Raw genomic sequence first — 18898 nt, 5'->3', positions numbered from 1 at the left:
GCATTTAAGAGTTAAAATAAAATATTCTTCCTTTAAATACTGAAAATCTTCATAGCTTTTTTGTCCTTCACATCTTTGATTAAGTAGCCATACATTTGAGTTCAGCAATAGACCAATGAAAACAGGTTTGGAGCCAAACCATTAGATTTTCGATGTGACTTTACCGAGTATGGTCAGCAGCTTATATATTGTTATCCAAACCATTGAATACAAAATACACCAGTCTGTACATTAGTAGGCCTACACATTTGCATTTTCATATGTTTAATGTTTTTCACATACAACACATTTGAATGGAAAAAAGCAAATTGTTTCTCAATCTGAATTGCAAGAAGACAATCAACATTACTTTGAAAACCATCGACATCCGCTTTCCCCGGCGGATGTTACGTATTCATTGCGTAAGTGAAACACTGCACTTGCGCAGGGTGACATAAACAATATGGCTGCTGGGTCGTTACAGCGCCTCACATCTGCTGGGAGATATCTCCTACAGAGACAGTTACTGAAGACTAACTCTTTTAGCAGGGTAAGAAAAACGTGTTTACTCACATTTATCCGACATAACGCGTCGTCAGCGGCTGTCAGTGTGTTGTATGACCGGGAGAAACCTGTCGGCATGGCTGTGTGTGTTTGCTATGTCACCGTGACTGTGACTGTGTGTGTGTGTGTGTGTGTGTGTGTGTGTGTGTGTGTGTGTGTGTGTGTGTGTGTGTGTGTGTGTGTGTGTGTGTGTGTGTGTGTGTGTGTGTGTGTGTGTGTGTAATGTAGTGGGGATGTAAGGCTACACGGTCATGTTGTGGGGACTCGTCTACTTTATGGGGACTCGTCTACTTTATGGGGACATATAGCAAATCCTTGACGTAAATAATTCATTTTAAGGTGAAGACTTGGTCTTAAGTTAAGGTAACAGTAAGTGTTAAGGGTTAAGGTTAGGCATGTGGTGGTTATAGATGGGATAAGTCTCCAGGAAATTAATGTAAGTCAATTAAGTGATGGTGACTTGACTCTCTCTGTGTCTCTCTCCTCCTGCAGCTTACAGCCGGACAGCACAGACTCTGGGCAACTCAGGCTGCTCACCAGGTGGCCATAAACGTTCCTGAAACCAAATTGACCTCCTTAGAAAATGGGCTCCGTGTGGCCTCTGAGGACTCCGGGCTCCCCACATGCACTGTAAGTTAAAGTGTAGTTTGTATAGTCCAGCTACTTTTGTATGGACTATAAAAATCTAAATCATACAGGCAAAACGATATACATGCATAATTAGGGCCCCACTGATACTGGATTTTGGGAGTTAAAAAAATCCCATATTGATCTATATATACAGAATATTTACATAAAACGCAAATTTTTGTGGTTATCAAATACTTGAGAAATGGTGGCTGGATAATTTACTACTCGGTAGCAGCTGGGAATTTAATCATTATACATTTATATAAATAAAACACATACAACAAAAAAATACATGTACGCATATGTTAAACTTGAATTAAGTCAACTGATTAATCAAATATACATAAAATGCTGCCTATAAAACTTTAAAAAAAAATATTGGTGCATATCGGAAAACATATGCTATACTGATTATATTTGTATTATTGACTGATAATATCGGCTGACTGATATATTGGTCTGAATACAGCCAATTTTAGGTGTTTATATTGAAATTGTAGCCATTTTGTCTTATTGCTGCTGTATCAGAGTTAAAAGTGTAGAACAGAAATACCAAACTAGGTTGTGTCAAGTGCTGTCACAGCTGCAGCAGAGTGTGTGTGTGAACCTGTGGTATCCTGTTGATATTCATGACTGACTTGTTCCAGGTGGGCCTCTGGATAGACGCCGGCAGTCGCTATGAGAACCAGAGAAATAATGGCACAGCACATTTTCTGGAACATATGGCATTTAAGGTGAGATGACAACAGCAGTTTTTAATGTTACTTATTTGCACATATGCATTAAATTAATTAAAACGTATTTGTAAAACCTGCTAGAAGCACATGGGAACAGTGTACATCTGTAGGGCGACATGATTAAAGTAATAAATATAACATACATGATCAGGGAAACAAATAACAACAGTGTGTGTATTGTTGTTCTTACATTATAAAGCATATTCAGAGGTTTGTTGTCTGTGTGTGTGTGTGTGTGTGTGTGTGTGTGTGTGTGTGTGTGTGTGTGTGTGTGACAGGGTACCAGGAAGCGCTCCCAGCTGGACCTGGAGTTGGAGATTGAGAACATGGGGGCTCACCTGAACGCCTACACATCCCGGGAGCAGACTGTGTACTACGCCAAAGCTTTCTCTAAGGATCTTCCACGAGGTACGACCTGGTCAGAGGAGCTGAACAAGCCCATACTGAGACTTAGGGAAGACCATAGTGACGGGTCTGTTAATAGACCAGGATGCAGTGCAGTAGAGGTCAACTATGAGATCAGTGTAGATCTGAGGAGGGGGGAAAAAAAAGGCTGGCTAGGGAGTTGGGTGATAGATACCATTCGTTCTCTATCTCATTTGTGGATTTTTATCGTGAAAAAAAAAGAAGTGCATCAGTGATGTCATTTAAACTTTGTTAATATATTTTATTGATATTACTTCTCATATACGTATTTAAATGCTCTTCAAGGGTTTAAAGATTTAAATTGGTCAATCTTGAAGGCTTTCACTCACCACTAACATTGTCATTGTCAAATGGCATTCTGGGAAATGTAGGCAGTCACTCACTGAAGTAGATGTAAGTTGAGGGAAAGTAAGAACAGAAAGTAACACTGCACACATCAGAGGCAGATATAATTAATTCAAAAATACACACATTCGTCCCTCCTAGCCGTGGAGATCCTGGCCGACATCATCCAGAACAGCATGCTGGGCGAGGCCGAGATCGAGAGGGAGCGAGGGGTGATCCTCAGAGAGATGCAGGAAGTGGAGACCAACCTGCAGGAAGTGGTGTTCGACTACCTGCACGCTACCGCGTACCAGTCCACAGCGCTGGGCAGGACCATCCTGGGCCCGACCGAAAACATCAAGTAAGACACACAAAAGTCTGGCCTTCTGTTCTCTTTTCTGCTGAGTCCAAAAAGACCAGACTACCAGATGTTTAAGAAATGTTCCAGGTGTGAGTCGGCTGTGTGTTTGGTTGATTGCAGGACCATTAACAGAGGAGACCTGGTGGAGTACATCACCACTCACTACAAAGGACCCAGGATAGTGTTGGCTGCTGCTGGAGGTCAGAGCTCTTCATCTACTCACTAGTTTGTTTTATATGGGTTAATATGTTGCTCACTTTAATATGAACCTGTAAAATGATGGACAATAGGCACCATGGTCAAACTGACATCATTATTGTTAGTTTAGAACCAGTTTCAGGTAGTTCTAACGTTCAGGATATTCTGTGATCTGTTTAAAATCAGGAGTTTCTCAAGATGAGCTCATCGATTTGGCCAAGTATCACTTCGGAAAGCTTCCCGGTAGATACGAGGGCGAGGCCCCCGCACTTCCCCCATGCCACTTCACAGGAAGTGAGGTAAGAAGGTTGTTTTCAGTCTAGCTACATCACATAAAGCCACACAATAAATACACAAAAAGAAGCACTGACACTGTTGTACCTGCCTCTCGTCAGATCCGTGTGCGTGATGACAAGATGCCCCTGGCTCACATCGCCATCGCAGTGGAAGCGGTAGGGTGGTCGCACCCGGACACCATCCCTCTCATGGTGGCAAACACGCTGATTGGAAACTGGGACCGCTCGTTTGGCGGAGGAGTGGTGAGCATTCAAGAACTTACACATTTTAATTGGTACCTTTGCACACCATGACTTTAAGAGCTTCTATTGAGTTTTCTTATGTCTCTGCTGTGTTCGTGTCCTTTTGTAAAACCCAGAATCTGTCCAGTAAGCTGGCTCAGATGGCCTGTCAGGGGAACCTGTGCCACAGCTTTCAGTCCTTCAACACCTGTTACACAGACACGGGCCTGTGGGGGCTCTACATGGTGTGTGAGCCTGGCACCATCAATGAAATGATGCACTTCACTCAGATGGAATGGTGAGCTCACAGACACACACATGCTGACATGAAAATGAGATTCAGTAGAGACATTTCTAAGTTTAAACCTCATTTGCTTTTTGTCAGGATGTCTCTTTGCACGAGCGTGACGGAGAGCGAGGTGGCCCGTGCCAAAAATCTGCTCAAGACCAACATGCTCCTGCATCTTGATGGTAAAGGCGACGTCACATCACATCAGACAGCAAGCGATGATCATAGAGGCGGAGAAGCTCCTAACATCATCCTGTTTTATTTCTCTCCTAACCCTCTCTCTAGGATCCACCCCTATCTGCGAGGACATCGGCAGACAGATGTTGTGCTACAGCCGCAGGATCCCTCTGCATGAGCTGGAGTCCAGAATAGACGTGAGTGGACACAGTCAAATTTCAGCCACTATACAGGCTCGTTGAAAAGGCTAGAAAGGAGACTATTCATTTTGCCAAAAGTATAGGTTTATAATATTAAGAGTCTGTTTTAAATAAATCCTCACATGTACATCATAAACACTTCTTAATACAATTACAATGTAACAGATTTCATGTCATGTCCATCTGATGTGTTCAACACTTCATATCAGCTTTGACTGAACATCAGAATGCATTTCCTCCATTGGAATAGAAAAAAGGTGGCATTAGCCTTTAATGGTGGTGAACTTGCTGCACCGTTACACACAAATAACCTAAAATTACCACCCATGTTCAAGTAATTCATTAGTAATTATCCTCACTGTTTTCTTTCAATGGGAAATATCACACAAGTTGTAAATGTGCTGTTTTATTCAACCCTAACCCTTAAGTTTGACTTTGCTCGCTACAATTAAATAGAAACTCAAGACTCTGACTGTGGGAGATGTTACAAACAGTTTTTTGTGTCTAATGTTTTCTAAATGTTGTATCTGCCCTCCGATAGGCCATAGATGCTGCCACCATTAAGGATGTGTGCGCCAAATATATCTACAACAAAGCTCCTGCCATCGCTGCTGTTGGTATGTTAACATGTTTGTAATGGATTTAGAGTATTTTGTGTTCTACCTCATATGTAGTGTTTGTCTCTGAACTCATGAAAGCTCAAGCTACACTGTAAATGCGACATGTGAGCAGCAAGAAGAAACCTTTTTGTTGAGTCAGTATTTAGGAATTTTAAAAGGTGATCGATTCAGTTAACTACACAGAGGAAGACAGGAAATATTGTTTTAAGACAGTTTAGGGGACAAAATCCTCGGCTTCCATTTTTTATGCTGCATTTTTCTCAAAGTGTAGCTTTAATGTGTCCTCCTGGCTATATAATGTCAAAATAATTTTTGGGTTAGGGTTTTCTTTCCTTCTCATATATCTTATAGCCTAATTCAGCAAGTATTCAGATACCATATGTAAGGTACTAATTGGTAGCAGTTGCTCTGAATGGATTTAAATCAAACTACAGTTTGTTACAAATCCATCAGTTATGATTAAATTACCAATCACCAATATACTTAAGATTCAGAATATAGTTCCAAAAACAGGATCAACAGAGCAACAAACAAGCACTGAGACAGTTTGATGGGTTGAACACTGTAAGCTGATAGTTTAGCCAGGAAGTCTGTAGAATGACGTTTCATAATGGTTCTCCTTTGTTTTCTCGTTCCAAATAAGTTTGTCCAGTCTGAGTTTGTTTAAAACTAACTGTTCATGTTTGTTGCCTTGTTGGAACTATTTTTGGCGAGAACACTGTGTTCCCCAGCAGTTATTTTAAGTCCAGTGTTATATCTGATAGAACCAGTGGCCTAAAAGAAAGTTTCAGCGGCATTAAAACACTTTGTTTTGTGTCTCAGGTCCAATTGAACAGCTGCCAGACTACAACCAGATCCGCAGCGGAATGTTCTGGATGAGAACCTGAGCTGAACCCCTTAACCCTGTGAAGACACGTCACCCATCAACTGTACAGCACACAAACACAAAGTCACTATTTAACTATTGTCTGTAGTATTTTTTCCTCCTTTAATTTTTTTTATTATAAAATAAAGACCAACACAATAATGTTAAAATAACACGGATACTATTGTCTTTTGTGGTTCTTGTCATTTTTTACTCTTGGTTGCCTCCTGTGCTGCTTTCTTGGCTTTAACCATCTCCACCAGTTCCTGTCAGAGAAACACAAGAAGACATGTTAGACACTGCTTTATACTAGATTTTATTTACCCTCACTGATATAAATGGGGTGGACAAAATATAAGAAACACTTCAGTATCAAGATAAGAAATGTCAACAGTAACCCAACCTACAAAATGATCATAAAGTTGACTCAATGTGGACCTAATATAGTGTAAACACTACTGTTACCTGGTTTAACAGACCACTGTATTTTCTTACCTTGTACCTCTTCATACAGTCTTTTTTGTTTCGTCCGGGCACAGCGGAAGCAATCTTCTCCCACCGCTCAGGTGTGCTGACTGGATAGGTCTTGAGGGCTTGTTCCAGAAGTTTCTGTTCCTCTGTGGTCCAGGGGGCAGCGTTACTTTCACCACCAGCGCCTGAGATATGACACACAGTGGGTCATGGTTACATTGTGGATACTGATTAGCCTGGTTTCTGACAAAGTTCTCTAGTAGTAGTCTTTCACACAGTTAAATAGACACTCACCGTCAAACCTCTCAGAGGGCACAGCGTTGTCTATGGTTGGTGCTACTGAAGAGTGTTCCTTCTTGAACTTCTCAAAGGCTTTTCTGTTAATCTCATCTTTCTGTACAGGATCTGAGGAGACGACAGTAGGACAATCAATGATGGTACATACACCTATATTCAATTTAAATGCTTATACTGTTAGAGCAGCTTGAAATTTACTTTATAATACAGTCAAATGTTTACATCCTCCATCTTTGGTCAGTTTGTTCTTACACTATGTATTCAGTATGACTCAAAGGTTTGGACAGTCTTTTCCTTTCCCTTGAATTAGAAAGTGCGTCCAAACCTTTGACTGGTACTGTATACTATATGGAAGTATTCCCAATATAACTCAAGAGAAGATATTTCTATGACATTTAAAAGTCTGAAATCAACTCTTCTATTTCATCTTATTTCTCTCGTATGTGAGCGTACCTAGCCGTTGTAGATTCTTGGCTTTGTTGATGACGTCTTTGGCAGTCCTCTTCATGCCGCTGGTGGAGTGCAAGTTCATATAGTTGGCGATAACTTCCCATCTGGATGAAAAAAAAAAACAATGAGCATCATCAGTTTAAATGATACTGCACTATAAAACCTCTGCTCTTACAAAGATGATCACAAGCTATATTTGGCCCATAAAACCACCTACAAATAACCCAACGTATCTGATCCTCTACCTGGCGTTGGTTCCGGCGGGGAACAGGTTGACAGCTTTGATGAGCAGCTGCAGGTCTTCCTCGTTCCAGCCCTTACCCGTGCCCCCTCCTCCTCCGCTGGCCTGCTCGCCGCTGCGGGCCGCCTGCCGGGCCTGAACCTCGGCGTCTCGCTCCCTCTGCAGCTGGGCGTTCACCTCCTGCACCTGAACACAGGGACAGATGTTTGTACACGTGAGGACTTAAGAGATATTTGAGGATTATCACAAGAAAACAAAGTGTTATGCTCTTTCTTACCTGCTTCTCCACTGCTACCTTGCTGTCCTCTTTTGAGCCTGAGGCCAGGATTTCATTCAGTGACTGCAGGCTGGAAAACACACACCAATTAATCTCCAACATCTGGCCCCAAATTGAATGTGGTCTAAATGTGATCTGCTGTACCTTGTAAGCTCCAGCCTATCGCAGAGCTTCTCTACTTCCTCCATCATTTTCACGCTGTCCGTTTCGTCGTCAGCAAAGTAATTCCAGTTCTGTGAAATGATGCAAGATGATATGAAATGAAGCAGCGTGGTTGGTATAGATCTCAGGTGTGTGTGTACAGGTGTGAGACCAGCAGAGTGTGTTTCACCTTGCAGGTAGTCCTGAGTTTCTGCCTCTCCTTCTTGATGGCCTTCTTCTGGATCTCCTTCTCCTTCTTGGCCTGCTGTGCCGCCTGCCTGGCCTCCTCATCCTCCTTCTCTTTCAGCAGACGAGCCGCGTCCAGCTCAGCCTGCCGGGCCTGGAACCAACACACACACACACACACATATGACTGAGTGATCAACATTTGCATACTCAAAATTACAGAAAAAAAGTCTTATTCTGTTTCAATATGTAGAAATTGAGTGATTGTGACAGACTTACTCTCTCCTTCTCCTCCTGCTCTCTCTTCTTAGCTTCAGCTTTCGCCTTCTTCTCAGACTCCTTCCTCGCCTTCTCTTCTTCTTTAAACTTCTTTATTCTGGGGTCGCAGCTGTAGGCCGTATCTGCAACCAAACAACATGATCCGTCAATCGCGTGTGTAATGTGCACCGTATATCGCTTAAGGGTTTTTGTGAAATATCTCATAGCTTCTGTACCAACTAGTGTTCGTATTCTGTTCATCTCCTCCTTCTTCCTCTGAGCTCTGGAGGCTCGGTTCTGCTTTTCGATCCATCTCCTCTCGTCTCGACTGTGGCGGGACAGTTACAAAACGAGTCAGTCATGCTTCAAAAAACATAACACAAAAGCCTAAAAAAAAAGAGTGTGGATCAGAAGCTCACCATTCAGCTTTTTCCTTCTCCTCTTCGTCCAAGTATGAGAACTCCCTCCATGAATCAAAGTTGTACCTTTAACGGGAGAAATAACAGTTTAACTTCTACTTCTGACTGATTTTCGACACAGAAATATTCTTATTCTGTTGTGACACCAACCATTTTTATACTCTTCAAGACCTTCCACTAAAACAAAAAGAGATCAAGGTCTGATCTCTTTAAAAATGGACCTAAAGTGACTGTAAGATGGTGATTACATTGGAATATGCTTGAATCTAACAGTCAACTCAATGGTGTATTCTAAGAGCTTCTCATGGTAACTTTAAACCTTTTACAGACTAATTTAGCAACTTTAGAAATGCATAATTGGATTATAAAGTCCTGCAGGAGGATTTGCATAAAACCACAAAAAGACAGCAAAATTGCTTTGTTGCTGAGATTAGCAATAATTCTTCCCTTCAGCCTTTCCCAACTGCCTATTAAAATTAGTGTTCCCATTACCCCATGTAATAACTCGATAGAATATCTGGCACTATGAGATGATTAATATTACATCTTGGCATTGAAAGACTTATTTTAGATTTCTAATTACGCCACAAAAAGACGAGAACAACTATTTGAACTCCTTGAATCAACTTGATGGACGTTGTATGGCTGATATGAGATATGATATCTTGGGTAGAATATTAATATTAAGCACCTCTTCCACCTCTTCATGTCACCTCTTACCTTCCTCAATAAACCCAGGGCATTGGGCTCACAGATTTTGGAAATAGGGGCTTTGATTAGAATACCAAAGTATTAAATCCCATTAGGTTTCCACATGAATGCTGCATTACCGAAGTCAGTAGAAAAGGCCCCACATTTAGTCCTGTTGGTTTTGTACCCAGAAAAAGGTGCTGAAAGTATTGATAAGCTTTAGCACTGATAGAACAGACTGTATAGGTTTACTTCATAATACTATGACGTCATCTGCATATCATATGATTTTAAGTCTCCTATTTTGGTTTGGTGGTTACATTTGGTTCATGTAAAGAGGTTCTGAGGCTAAAACTAAGAGTAACAGTGAGACTGGACAACACTGGCAGGTAGAGCGAGTAAGACAAATACCATTACCACCAAAATACCAAGACATGGGTCTTTATATATAATGATCTGACCCATTTTATAATATTTGGACCAAAGCCTAACTTAGACCGTGCAGAGAATAGATACAGCTGTTCTACTCTATCCCTAGCTTTCATCCAATGACAAAGCTACAGCTGAGCCACAGAGAGAGAGCTTTATACATAATGTGGTACAGTCTCCAGTTACTGGATGATAAGTCTGGTCTAGATGGATCAGAGAGGGAACAACCATGGGTAACCTTTAAGCCAAACGTTTTCTAATCATTATTGAGGACACCAATTATTAACTTACAAGAGATAGTGAAATATGAGCAAATCCTGGTGTTCTCCTACATCATCATATACTTTAGATCAGGCATGCCCAAACTATTCCATTAAGGGCCGTGTGCCTGCAGGTTCTTGTTCCAACCAATTAAGAGCACACGATTCAACCAATCAACGGTCTGAAGACTGAGATCAGTTGATTACATGAATCAAGTCTGGTGAGCTCCTGCTTGTTTGGAATGAAAACCTGCAGCCACATGATGAACCCTTTATGGAATAGTTGGACATCCCTGGTTTAGAGAGAAGAGGACATAGTGCAGTATGAAAACACTAAAACCATCTTCATCAGGTGATGTTTCCTGTAGATGATTCCTTTAAGGCTTGATGTATCTCACTTACTGAAATGGGACCTTCTAAAACTGTTATTTCATGCTCCTTTATAGCTTTAAATCAATGAAGATCTCTTCTATTTCTGAACTATTCGACTCACATTCGAAAGTAAACCATTAAGAATCATATTCCCTGAACACCTCATCTATACCCTTTGTGTCCCTGGTGACCTCTCCATTGTTTTTCTCACCATTAGATGTGTTACTAGGGTGCGGCCTACATAACATACCAGTGCCTGTGTCCTATTACTGTTGATCTCCAGGAAAGTCGAAATATCATCTATATAAAAGAATGATGCATAAGGAGCCAGAGTGTGGTTTTCCTCTTTCCAAGACAGCTTACCAAAAAGAGTAAAAATTATCCACGTCCTCGAAAGAGGACTCCATGGTTCCCAGTTTGGGAACGTGCTTTTTGGAAGACCATCTGGCATTCCTGTCAAAAGCGGGAGAAAACGCCTCAAAAAAGTTTTCTTTGCCCTCGCTCTTAGAAGGCACGTAGTTGTCGAAGGTGGGATCCACACTGTCGAACGCTCTCCTCTTCACGGGGTCTGACAGCATTTCTATAGCTGCGGTTCAAAAGATGTAAAGCAGAGAAACGTGAGGCTCCAGCAGTGATAATACTAGCATTAATACCAACCAGCAGCGGTGTAATGTACCTTTAGTTATACAGGTGAAGTAGTCATTGTCTCCTTCTACGATCTGTTCTCCAGCAGCTTTCCTCTTGTCAGGATGGTGCTTCAACACAATGGCTTTGTCTGGTGAGAGACGGCAGAAGAATTTGAGTGAACTGACTGTAAAGAAAGTGTTCACTGATGGCAGGAAGAGGAAACATACTTACGGGCAGCTTTGATCTGTTTCTGAGTGGCTTTGTACCTCAAGTGGGGGAGACCGAGGACAGAGTAATGATCTTGATTCTGACAAAGAGTAACAACACAGAGAGGTGAAATTAAGATGACACACAATTGAAATACTAGACAGGATGTAAGAGTGTTCATGTGGAATCTTTCTTTGATTTTGAGTCACATACCTTCCAGTCTTTCGGGTCGAGAGTCCGGAGCATGGCGTATTCCTCCACCTGGAACTCCTCATCTTCCGACTCCTCGGAGGACACCTGCTCCTCCTCCAGCTCCTGGAAGGAGGCTGATGCATTCCTGTTCCTTCTCCTCACAAAGGCCTCAAACCAACGTCCTACTGGTTCCACCTGAACCTGCACAGAGGCTGAGGAGAGAAACAGAAAACTGATGACCATATATCAGCCAATACGTGTTCTTATTTTAACACAAACATATAAACATTTGTTAAGGATCCCTTATATTTCCGCTCTATGCTAAACACTAAGAAGTTAAAAGGAAAGGTTCACCCAAATTACATGATTTACATGTTTATGCAAATCTATTATATTTCCTGTATGATTTGCTATCATAGAACATACACTCACTGGCTTCTTTGTTAGGTACACCTGTGCAACCTAATTCAATCCAATACAACAGCTCTGCTATAATTTTACTTTTATGAAGCCTATACATCATCAGTTTTTTGACAATATTAACAAATACTGACATGTGTAAACTTGAAAAAAGTAGAATTAAAAGCAAAGCTGTTGTATTGGATTGAATTAGATTGCACAGGTGTACCTAATAAAGTGGCCAGTCACTGTATGTGTATGTGTATATATATATATGCTAGTGTTTTTACCTGCTTGATATAACACCAAATCTCACCTCTGTTAAATTAAGAGTATGCATGTTATAGTTTAAGGTGAACTTTCCCTTTAACAGAACAGAGGATTACAACTGTGTTCTAGTGTTGAGTGAGAGCCGTGACAGGCCTGACTATATTAGCTGGTACAACAGGTGTTTGTTACATTATATAACAGCTAAATAATGAGTGTCTGATATTAAAGATTGACATGTCACACAAGTGAAAGTGTTAACTCTCATTTATCTGCCAACAAGCCGGTGCTGAGCTAATAAATCAGTGCAGCAAGTGAAGCCATGAGTGGGCAGCAGCTTTAACATATTATGCAACACATTAAAAAAAAAAAAAAAAGCCGTAGCGTTACAACTACACAGCACACTCATAATGGAAAATAAAGACAGTCTCCTAGCATTTAAGTGAGCTGCTAATATTAGCTCACTCCTTGCTGTCTGCTTTGGAGCAGAGAGCTAGTCTGAACATGAAACCCTGTGCTGTAGCTGAGCTAGCTGCTTCCCTCCGGCCTCCTCCTGCTCTTACCGGCAACGGCTTTAAACACCGCCGTCTCCTCTCCGTCCCGCGCTTCCAGTAGCATCTTATCAAAACGGGCTACGCGAACATCCAGGTGCCGAAACAACCAAGTGAAAGCTTTTCAAAAGTGCTTAAGTAAGAGTCCCGCACATTCACACACCACATGGGCCTTAGTGCTCTCTCTCTCTTTACAAGTGCCAGACCGGGAACAGAATTTTTTTCTTTCCCTAGGACGGCGAAGTCTTGACCCTCCCTCTTCTGCTTCTGATTGGTTAAGTATTCGCCCCCTTCATTGGGTCCGGTTGGTTAGTTTAAGGCATGAGGAGTGCGATTGGTTAGAATATCTAGATAAGCCAATCAGAAGCAGAGTAGGGCGTGTCAACATTTTACCGTCCTAGGAAATGAAATATCGCGATGGAGAACACTAACCACTCCGTGTTGCAATGGCTTCTCAATACTTTAGTTCCGACTTAAACATATATTTTAATGCGTGCCTCTAAGCATAAAACACGCCTATATCAATTTTAAAAATACAACATTCAATTTGGATTTCTTTTTGGGAATTCTAATAAATGTATTCATCTAAAGAGAAATATTTTTTATCGGTGGTACATCCTGAATTAAATTCCGACGGTTATTTCCAGTTACGCAGCGCACAGCGGCGGAAACTCAAAGCTGCTGTGTAATTGTGCTGTTTAGACTTCGTGAGGAGCATTTTACACAGCTTCAATATGCCGGATTATTTAGGAGACGACCAAAGAAAGACAAAGGAGGAGGAAAAGGATGACGGACCTATCAGAGGTACGTCGAAAAAACGATTCCTTTTTTAAAAAACACTCTAAATGTCCTTTACTAAACAGGAGAGTCATTATTAGCAGCTGAGCTAACGTTAGCTCGGCTCGGTAAAAATAAATGCTGTGATTGTATAATGTCCAATTAAACTTATAATTCGAATAAAGCATACCAAGTCATGTCGTTGTTTGTCGCTCTAAAACTTGACATTAAAGAAGCAGCCGTGTTTAGAATGCACATGAATGAAATGGTAGCTAGCGGCCCGCTGATAGACTGCTAACTCACTGACGTGTTTTCATGTTGAACACAGCTCTGGATGAAGGAGACATCGCTCTGCTGAAAACTTATGTGAGTATAATGTTAGAAAAACTGTACTTTAATGATATGCGTGTGTTAAAACTGTGATATTGAATTAGGATTATCATTATTCCTCGTTAACGCCTCGTTAATGTGTGTAATCAGGGTCAGAGCACCTACTCCAGACAAATCAAACAGGTCGAAGATGACATCCAGCAGCTGCTCAAGAAGATCAATGAGTTGACAGGTGAGTGATTTTTGGTATTACCACGTTTCCTCAGTAAGTTACACAGCTGTTTGTAGAGGATGTGACTGAGTGTTGTTTGTGTTGTGTGGCTCTGATAGGCATTAAGGAGTCAGACACTGGCCTGGCCCCACCAGCTCTCTGGGATCTGGCTGCTGACAAACAGACTCTGCAGAGTGAACAGCCTCTGCAGGTGGCAAGGTGAGGCAAACACGATGATAGTGACACAATGAAACACTGAGCTGTTGTTGCTTAAATATTAATGATGTTTTCTTAAACTACAATCAAAGTGGTAGAGCTTCTGAGAAAACACAAGTCATTTTTAATGTGAACATGATAGACAGTGAGGCTGACACAGTGGACATTTCACTCACCACCCAGAAAAAGACTAAACTGAAATCTACTTTACCTTGTTACATAAATCTCAGGAACATTCACATGTGTATAGTCTCATGATCTTCTGCACATTGCACATTTATATATTGCAGATTTATTTACACAGAGATCCAGTTTTCTGTATGTAGTAGTCTATTTATTTTATTTATTGTTGATTCTATTTAATATACTTTCATTAAAACTGTACTACTTTTTCCCATTGTACTGCTGTGTTGATTTGAATTTTGCCCAAGGGGGATTAATAAAGATACATTTTATTTTATCTAATCCTAAAACATCAGACTATTTTCATTATCAATTTAATCTGTTGATTGTTTTCTTGATTAATTGATTAATCATGAACAATCTTAATCACCATCCCCCAAAGCCTGAGATACAACTTAAAATATCTTGATCAACAGTCCACAACCTAAAGATATTCAGTTTACTATTATACTACTATAGTGGATTAAGAAAACCAGAAAGTATTCACTTTTAAGAAGCTGGTTTCAGATAATAGTTTTTTTCTTTTAAAAAGGGTCTCTGAATGACTAATTGATCAATTATTATATTATACACTGTCTTCCTTTCCAAAACTTTCTAATTCTCCTTGCAGCTACTGATTATTTGCACTAGAATAATAATTCAAAATGAACTTTATTACCCTTCCTACAGTATTGTAGGAATTATTATAATGATTATTTCTGGTGGAGTTGTGAATGTTTTTCCACATATTTAAGCAGTTTATTGATTCCTCTCAACAGATGCACAAAGATCATCAATGCAGACTCCGAGGACCCCAAATACATCATCAACGTCAAACAGTTCGCCAAGTTTGTGGTGGACCTGAGCGACCAGGTGGCCCCCACTGACATCGAGGAGGGCATGAGAGTCGGGTGAGGCACAATTACGATTTAAATGTTTTTAAAAGAGATAAGGTACTGAGATAAATATTGGCTTTAAAACTCTACATATGTCTCTTCTGTTGTTCCAGCGTGGACAGAAACAAGTACCAGATCCACATTCCTCTGCCTCCCAAAATTGATCCAACTGTCACCATGATGCAGGTATGAACACACCAGGAGAGTCTCTCGATTTCTGAACTAATCATCCATATTATAATAGTAATAATAAAATGGGCAAATGGGGGATATAGTTTATAGGACTTTCACAAATACATGAAAAATTGATGACTGTTCTTGTGTTGTAGGTGGAGGAGAAGCCTGATGTGACCTACAGTGATGTCGGTGGATGTAAAGAGCAGATTGAGAAGCTGAGAGAAGTGGTGGAGACCCCTCTGCTCCATGTGAGTCCTCATCACTTTTCTAGTCACATCAGCTCAGCCGTCACACTCCCGTTCTTTAGCATCAATCACACTCTCCTCCAATTTCTCTCACCAGCCCGAGAGATTCGTCAATCTGGGTATCGAGCCTCCGAAAGGTGTGCTGCTGTTCGGGCCCCCCGGCACCGGAAAGACTCTGTGCGCCCGAGCCGTAGCCAACCGCACAGACGCCTGCTTCATCAGAGTCATCGGATCTGAGCTGGTGCAGAAATACGTGGGAGAGGTGAGTGTCGAGAAAAGAGAAACGGTTTAAAACCTGAATACTGATGAATGTCAACACACTGACTTTCCCTTCCTGTACGCGTCTCCAGGGAGCCAGGATGGTGCGTGAGCTGTTTGAGATGGCCAGGACTAAGAAGGCCTGTCTCATCTTCTTTGATGAAATCGACGCCATCGGAGGTAAAAACTCATCTCATGGTCCCACTCTGTTATCATTTACAGTCATCTACATCAAACGGTTTTAATTCAGATATTTCTTTAGATAAATTGTGATTTCAGCACCAGATTGATCATTTAACATACAACTCATTATCTATTTAACCACAATCAGCCAGATTTTTACCGGTTTGTATAATTTCAGCCAGTTTTTGATGCTCCATTTCTTGTCTGTGTACAGTTTTTGTGCTATCTTCAAATACTGAATGTTACCTTTAAAATGCTGAGTCACAGCACTAAACAGCATGGTGGTAAATCCTTGTAACACGTCCCATGAGACTAGATGATCGGTTTCCGACAATGTGGCCTGCCCATAACTCGTCCCTTTTTTTGTTTCTTGAACCTACCAGGCGCTCGTTTTGATGATGGCGCTGGCGGAGACAATGAGGTCCAGAGAACCATGCTGGAGCTCATCAACCAGCTGGACGGCTTCGATCCTCGAGGCAACATCAAAGTGCTGATGGCCACCAACAGACCGGACACGCTGGACCCGGCCCTGATGAGACCCGGGCGTCTGGACAGGAAGATCGAGTTCAGCCTGCCCGACCTAGAGGTAAGCGCCTCGTGTCGTCGTTTGAGCTCAAGCTTGCTTGTAATCACGTCTTCTTTCCTCACACGCGTTTGTTCATGCGTTTCAGGGTCGCACACACATCTTCAAGATTCACGCCCGCTCTATGAGTGTGGAGAGAGACATTCGCTTCGAGCTGCTGGCTCGTCTTTGTCCCAACAGCACCGGTAAGACTCACAACAGCATTCATGTCACCTGAATTCTAAAGACACTTTCTCTTTGTTGTTTTTGACCTCTCCCACATCTGCCACCTCATGTTTTTTGGAGGTTTTTTTTAACTTAAAATGGCCTCTTTATACATCAGTTATACATCAGTTTACCTCTCTTCTAGGAGGAACATTTATAAGCTTTTAATGAAGTTTATGATACTTCTTCAGTTTCTTTCTAATGCTGCTGTTAAGGGATTCCCAGTTAGTCTGTTCACATTGACCTTCAGTGTTTTTCACTGCTGTAATACTGATGTTTGGCCATATGGGGGCAGTGTAACATTGTATCACTGCCCAGTTAAAAATCGTGTCTCCAAATTTTTTTCTCCCAATTTTGTTTAACCTTTTATTAAAGAAGGATTAAGTGTTCCCTTTATTGGTTGAGAAAGTTACCATATAAACTATTTTAAAACTTGTTGGATTATTTGAAAACTGACCTGTTTTTAATAAGTCATGAATCGTTGATGTCTTGGAAACAGAATGCACAATGATTGTTTAAATTCAGTAGAGCCTGTTTGGTTGTAGCATTAAATGGTGAATAAGGAGCATCCCATTCACGAGATTTTAGCTCATGACCTTCTACCCGAGAGCCGTTTTTTGACCAGAATCATGCGTTTCCCCCATCAGGTGCCGAGATCCGCAGTGTGTGCACGGAGGCGGGCATGTTCGCCATCAGAGCTCGCAGGAAGATCGCCACAGAGAAAGACTTCCTGGAGGCCGTCAACAAGGTCATCAAGTCCTACGCCAAGTTCAGCGCCACCCCCAGATACATGACCTACAACTAAAAGCGTGTGTGTGTGAGAGTGTGTGTGTCTCCTCTTTGGCTTTTACTTTACAAAGAAGCGAGGAGTCAAAAAAAAAACAACCATATTGTCCTTTTTTTGCTGTCACCTGTTCACTTAAAAATAAAGTTTATTCCAGATTGGAAGTCTCAGTCCATATATGAATATGTTTTTAAAGGCATCCTGTGTTATTCAGTAACAGCACAACTAAAGTTTTTCCAAAAAAAAAAAAAGAAACACCAAGCACACTAACAATGTCTTCTGACAGATTGTACAATAATACATTAGTGTAGCACTCAGACAGCAGTGCAAATGTAGCCACTATGGTAACAACACACACACACAACACTGCAGCTTGACCAGTGATTGTGTTTTTTTGCAAGTTTAAATACATAATTCCACAATAAAATACATCTGAAAATGTGACACTCAACCATCAGAACATCTCAGTACCCACAAACAATAAAGAACAATATCTCAGTATGTGTAATAATAAAGGAGAACATCTCAGTAACCGTAATAATCTCAGTAACCAGCATGATTAAACAGAGGCAGCTTCAAATAAGTCTCCACCACTAACTGAACTCTTCCAGAAATCACTGTAATGTAGAGGTAAGATCGGGCCTAAAAAATCCAGCCCGACCCGACCCAGGCCCGCGGGTATTGAAGCCCGACCCGGCCCGAGCCCGATCAATTAACTTGATTTGCAGGCCCGAGCCCGAAAAAACCCGAAATTTTATATTTTATTTGTGAGGACTCAGGAGGAGGAGGAAAGGGAGGGGATGCGTCAGTCAGAGCCGGACAGAGCACTGCTCTGGGAAAAGGGACTGGTTGCGATTTGTGTGATCCCATTTATGACGAAAAAAGTTAGCGAGAGAGAAGCCTGGCCCGACCCGACCCGAACGTAATAATTGACATTTTATTCGAGCTCGGGCTTAAGACTCGGGCTTAAGATCTTACCTCTACTGTAATGTGATTGATTGGAGAAGAGCAGCAGCGGTGGTTCACTTTAAAACCGTCTTCTCCTGACTACAACAGTGGAAACACTTTAAAAAGAACTACAAAAATACATTGAAAGTGCAACTCTACAACAGTTCCCTCCTAGTGTATGTACTGCCTCAGACGATGCACACTTAGAATAAGGCTGTAGGAATGTCAGCTGGAAACTCAATCCTGAATTTCTTATAGGATAAAAAGACTCTTCTGTTACTACTTTGGGCACTTAAATTTTA

The 18898-nt window shown here is 41.3% G+C and overlaps 3 protein-coding genes across 3 annotated transcripts; 2 read left to right on the top strand and 1 right to left on the bottom strand.

The window, feature by feature from the left end:
* The first annotated feature begins 428 nt into the window (after positions 1 to 428).
* Positions 429 to 6055, top strand: pmpcb (peptidase, mitochondrial processing subunit beta). The gene is made up of 13 exons (XM_053344145.1): positions 429 to 529; positions 1036 to 1173; positions 1821 to 1907; positions 2189 to 2318; positions 2823 to 3021; positions 3142 to 3221; positions 3406 to 3518; positions 3615 to 3758; positions 3875 to 4035; positions 4123 to 4208; positions 4312 to 4400; positions 4945 to 5020; positions 5846 to 6055. The coding sequence occupies exons 1-13, from the start codon at positions 443 to 445 to the stop codon at positions 5908 to 5910; spliced, it is 1455 nt and encodes a 484-aa protein (XP_053200120.1). The 5' UTR covers positions 429 to 442; the 3' UTR covers positions 5911 to 6055.
* dnajc2 (DnaJ (Hsp40) homolog, subfamily C, member 2) lies at positions 6003 to 12801 on the bottom strand. The gene is made up of 16 exons (XM_053344140.1): positions 12635 to 12801; positions 11427 to 11617; positions 11238 to 11313; positions 11056 to 11154; positions 10743 to 10965; positions 8629 to 8694; positions 8446 to 8537; positions 8231 to 8352; positions 7956 to 8105; positions 7769 to 7857; positions 7625 to 7694; positions 7352 to 7533; positions 7110 to 7210; positions 6654 to 6764; positions 6384 to 6544; positions 6003 to 6154 (listed from the first exon to the last, which is right to left on the bottom strand). The coding sequence occupies exons 1-16, from the start codon at positions 12687 to 12689 to the stop codon at positions 6092 to 6094; spliced, it is 1851 nt and encodes a 616-aa protein (XP_053200115.1). The 5' UTR covers positions 12690 to 12801; the 3' UTR covers positions 6003 to 6091.
* Positions 12802 to 13286: 485 nt separating this feature from the next.
* On the top strand, positions 13287 to 17812 carry psmc2 (proteasome 26S subunit, ATPase 2). The gene is made up of 12 exons (XM_053344147.1): positions 13287 to 13426; positions 13728 to 13765; positions 13880 to 13961; positions 14060 to 14159; positions 15098 to 15229; positions 15328 to 15400; positions 15544 to 15639; positions 15734 to 15898; positions 15987 to 16074; positions 16461 to 16663; positions 16749 to 16845; positions 17512 to 17812. The coding sequence occupies exons 1-12, from the start codon at positions 13357 to 13359 to the stop codon at positions 17667 to 17669; spliced, it is 1302 nt and encodes a 433-aa protein (XP_053200122.1). The 5' UTR covers positions 13287 to 13356; the 3' UTR covers positions 17670 to 17812.
* The last annotated feature ends 1086 nt before the right edge of the window (positions 17813 to 18898 follow it).

The sequence above is a fragment of the Scomber japonicus genome, chromosome 23 (genome assembly GCF_027409825.1).
Source record: "Scomber japonicus isolate fScoJap1 chromosome 23, fScoJap1.pri, whole genome shotgun sequence".
Lineage (NCBI taxonomy): Eukaryota > Metazoa > Chordata > Actinopteri > Scombriformes > Scombridae > Scomber > Scomber japonicus.
The sequence above is the reverse complement of the archived record's forward strand: the minus strand, read 5'-3'. Positions and strand labels throughout refer to the sequence as shown.

Bases quoted from the DNA above. Each gene is read 5' to 3' on its own strand.
- dnajc2 (XM_053344140.1), bottom strand. From the start codon at position 12,689: ATGCTACTGGAAGCGCGGGACGGAGAGGAGACGGCGGTGTTTAAAGCC. The intron at 11,314-11,426 runs GTATGTGACTCA...ACTCTTTGTCAG, and splicing joins TCGACCCGAAAGACTGGAAG to AATCAAGATCATTACTCTGT. The intron at 8,353-8,445 runs GTACAGAAGCTA...GTTTGGTTGCAG, and splicing joins CAGAATACGAACACTAGTTG to ATACGGCCTACAGCTGCGAC.
- psmc2 (XM_053344147.1), top strand. From the start codon at position 13,357: ATGCCGGATTATTTAGGAGACGACCAAAGAAAGACAAAGGAGGAGGAA. The intron at 13,962-14,059 runs GTGAGTGATTTT...TGGCTCTGATAG, and splicing joins GAAGATCAATGAGTTGACAG to GCATTAAGGAGTCAGACACT. The intron at 15,401-15,543 runs GTATGAACACAC...CTTGTGTTGTAG, and splicing joins CAACTGTCACCATGATGCAG to GTGGAGGAGAAGCCTGATGT.
- pmpcb (XM_053344145.1), top strand. From the start codon at position 443: ATGGCTGCTGGGTCGTTACAGCGCCTCACATCTGCTGGGAGATATCTC. The intron at 3,222-3,405 runs GTCAGAGCTCTT...GTTTAAAATCAG, and splicing joins AGTGTTGGCTGCTGCTGGAG to GAGTTTCTCAAGATGAGCTC. The intron at 3,519-3,614 runs GTAAGAAGGTTG...GCCTCTCGTCAG, and splicing joins GCCACTTCACAGGAAGTGAG to ATCCGTGTGCGTGATGACAA.